Source organism: Phanerochaete carnosa, assembly GCF_000300595.1.
Source record: "Phanerochaete carnosa HHB-10118-sp unplaced genomic scaffold PHACAscaffold_3, whole genome shotgun sequence".
In the NCBI taxonomy this organism is placed as follows: Eukaryota; Fungi; Basidiomycota; class Agaricomycetes; order Polyporales; family Phanerochaetaceae; genus Phanerochaete; species Phanerochaete carnosa.
In genome coordinates, this window is record NW_006767630.1 from 1,594,552 (window position 1) to 1,598,067 (window position 3,516).

General features: G+C 41.5%; 2 protein-coding genes across 2 annotated transcripts; both read left to right on the forward strand.

The window, feature by feature from the left end:
• Positions 1-601: 601 nt before the first annotated feature.
• Positions 602-1,303, forward strand: PHACADRAFT_26485 (uncharacterized protein; the record flags this gene model as incomplete). Its single annotated transcript, XM_007392652.1, has 2 exons — positions 602-1,041; positions 1,117-1,303. The coding sequence occupies 2 exons, from the start codon at positions 602-604 to the stop codon at positions 1,301-1,303; spliced, it is 627 nt and encodes a 208-aa protein (XP_007392714.1).
• A 533-nt stretch (positions 1,304-1,836) lies between these two features.
• PHACADRAFT_158969 (uncharacterized protein) lies at positions 1,837-2,544 on the forward strand (the record flags this gene model as incomplete). The annotated part of the gene is made up of 3 exons (XM_007393190.1): positions 1,837-1,863; positions 1,977-2,161; positions 2,358-2,544. The coding sequence occupies 3 exons, from the start codon at positions 1,837-1,839 to the stop codon at positions 2,542-2,544; spliced, it is 399 nt and encodes a 132-aa protein (XP_007393252.1).
• Positions 2,545-3,516: the final 972 nt, after the last annotated feature.

A 3,516-nucleotide genomic window follows, 5' to 3' on the forward strand; every position in this document is an offset into this window, starting at 1 on the left:
ATATGTGAAAAAGAGTAGAAGTGATGAAGAGGGCAGAACATGCTGTGGCACCTATTGGGCACTTAATCTGGCATTTTCTGACACTTTGTTCCTTCTAAATCACTTCTTTAAACAATTAATTTGGCACAACTTTTTTACACATTCTGGACTCTCTCACTGTGCTCTATCTGATGGTATAAAGATCATTTGGATGTTGTGCCTTTTAAAAGTGGCCTATTCATAAAATTTGTCTAAGTCTCTAGCTCAAGCATAAAACACAATGCTGAAGAGCCAAAACAGATCCAATTGTGACCAAATAATTTTTTACATGTAGATCTATGATGGAGATATGTATGGACCAAATTTTAAGTCAATGGCCTGAGTATAGCAAGTTGTAAAGCAAGGGGCAGATTTGCATTAGAAAGTGAACTAACCTCCAAAATGCTACTTTCAACAGAATGTTTCTTTATTACATTCAGAAATTGTAATTAGTACATATAAGGTTACAAATTCAGACACTACATTAGAGACTTATAGCTAAGACTGGGCAACTGTAGTAGCCACACAGTTAGTATTACACAGTTCTTGCCTCACATGTCCGGAGTGCTCATTTGAGTCAGAAATGCAGTCAGCTAAGTTACTTAATTTGGTAAAAGCTGTGAGCAATGAATTTGCAAGAGCCTCTAACACCAAGTTGGAATATGCAAGAGCAACTGTACTAGGCATAAAGTGCGAGTTAAAAACTAAGGACTTAGGAATAAATGCTTGTAACTCACCAATGGTCAGTGCAAAAGAAAAGAAAGAAGAGCAGAAGCAGGAAGGGCATGAAGAAAATATGACAGAGGAGTTGGGGCTTGAACGAGTAGACATTGTTAGTGTCTTTCACCAGAAGAGTGAGACATACATTGACTGGAATGATGAAGAGCCTGTCATGTTCACTGCAAATTCAATGAAATTCCTGAAAACTCTCAACAACAATGACACAGTCATCTGCATAGATGGAAGTCAGCTGTTCTCAGCCAATCAGAAGCTAGGAACACTGACTATGTTTGGAGCATATAAGTGAGTCGATCACAAGGTGAAACTAGTTCTTGCAGTGTTTCCTGAGAATGCTTGCATAATCTGGCAGTTCCCTAGAGACTCACTTGCATTGCTAGTACTTTTGCCTAAGCAACCTCCCAAGTTTGTATCTGATGGAAGCAGGCTTATCCAGAAATACTTAGACAAGATGAATATCAACTCTAAGGAATTTCTCTGGCCAGAAAAAGAGAAGTTATTTAAGCACATCCTTCAAATTCACGGGAATGCTTTGATCTCTGACTGAAGACAGTCAATGGAAATCATTTTGTGAGGATTATTTCTCTCCATATATTATTTCTACTGTATTCCATGTACCTTAGGCCTTCAAAAATATATCCATACCCCTTGGAATTCAAGAACATGTAGTGAAACTGCTCAAGGACAAAATTGCAGCAGGGGTTTATGAACTAAGTCAGCCATTATATTGGTCCAGATAGTTTTATGTCTTGAAGAAAAGTGGAAAGCTACAGATTGTCTATAACCTGCAGCCTCTAAATAAGGCATTCATCAGAGATGCAGGTCTGCCACCCAATCTAAACAACTTTGTATAGCCATTTGCAGGATGTTAATGCTACATGGTCTTTAACTTGTACTGAGAATTTTATGCATGTAAAGTTCACCCTGAAAGTCATAATCTCACAGCATTTCTAATATCTCTTAGGTTACTTTGCATCACTTTGTTACCCACTGATTTCATTAATTCTCCCACTAAGTTCCAGGCATATATGGCATTTATTCTGCAAAGAGAGATTTCTCATGTTGTAAACATTTTTATTGATGACTTGCCAATCAAAGAACTTGCAAGTATTTATGAGGGACCTGATAGAAAGCCAGAAGTTTTGAGAGGGAACCAAGGCATTTGAAGGTTTATATGGGAACATGCTCAGAATGTCCATTGCATTATTCATTGAGTCTAGCATGTAGGTAAAACATTCTCTCCTAACAAGGTGCAACTGGTGCAACCAGAAGTTCTAATTATAGGACAGCACTATACACCTCAAGAGTGGCTTTCAGATAAGCAAAAGATTGAGAAGATCTTGAGCTGGCCACCTCTGAAGACATCTAAGAATGTATGCAGATTTCTAGAACTATGCAGTACTGTGTGCATCTAGATAAAAAAACTACTTAGTAAAGGCTAGGCCTCTTACTAAGCTAATGTGACATGATGCAGAGTTTGTCTGGAATGAGCAAAGGTAACTGGTCTTTGAAGAGTTGAAAAAGGCAATCACGTCACCTCCAGCCTTGCATTCCATTGACTATACTTCAGATTGATCCATTGTATTGTCTGTGGACACTAGTTATAGTGTGGTAGAATTCATCTTATTCCAGGTGGATGAGAAGAGAAGGAAGAGATCTGCGCAGTATAAATCTATACTTATGAATGATAGAGAATCAAGGTGCTTCCAGCCTAAGCTAGAGCTGTATGGGCTCTTTCAGACTTTGAGAGCCTATAGACTCTATATCATTGGAGCCAAAAAGCTGTGAGTGGAGGTAAATGCAAAGTACATTAAGAGGATGCTCAATAATCCAAACTTGCAATCTAATGCAACAGTGAATTGCTGGATCCAAAGAGTCTTGCTATTTGACATTGAGCAAGTACACGTACCTGTAGAAAAGCACTATGGATCCAATGCCTTATTGGAAAGGGGAGAGTGAAAGAAGAGAAAACCCCTAAAGAAAATGACAGTTGGCTACACAGGGCCTCCGCGGACAGCATCCTGGGCACTATCTGCGGGATTTTGATAATCGTGTGACCCAGATTCCGATTGCAGCAGAATCTGAGCGCTCCTGTCCAAAATCCGTTCGATTTTTGTCTGATTACACTTTTGGCTCTGCTGTAATCACTATCAGCCGGATTTTGTATATCTCGCAATCTGATTCTTAGTTGAAAGCTTTTCCGCATGGTACGAAGTGGGAATCACTCGTGTGAGGCCAGAGGAGCACAGAGGTACATTGAAGGCCTATGGGCAAGTTCCCTCTAGTAGCCTGTTCCTCACTTCTCTAGTTGCCCCTGCGGCCACCTCGCATCTACCGCTCTCCGAGCTATCTCCTACAAGTGACCTATACTGCACCAGTGCAGCCCGTACTGTGATGCAAGATGTGTCGGCCACCCAGCTGAGCTCTCCAGGCACGCCGGAGCAGCAGCATCCATCGTACCATTTACTTGCATCGAATGACAAAGATGCTGATCCAGGCAGTGTGTTCTTTTCCCCGCTCGTAGGGCAGATGTTGTGTCACTGACATTACCGGCTTGTGATCGCCATGACAGATGGCAGGAGACGGTTATAGCCGCAGATGAAGTCAGGCATAGTCATAGTTTTTCTGGCCATCACAGCACGTATGATGACAATACGGACCACGATGACATTATGAAGATCAGCAGGGACGATACTCATGATCCCGACGACGCTTTCCTGCAGACCTGCGCCCCTGTCCACCGTGTGCCAGCGCTGGCAG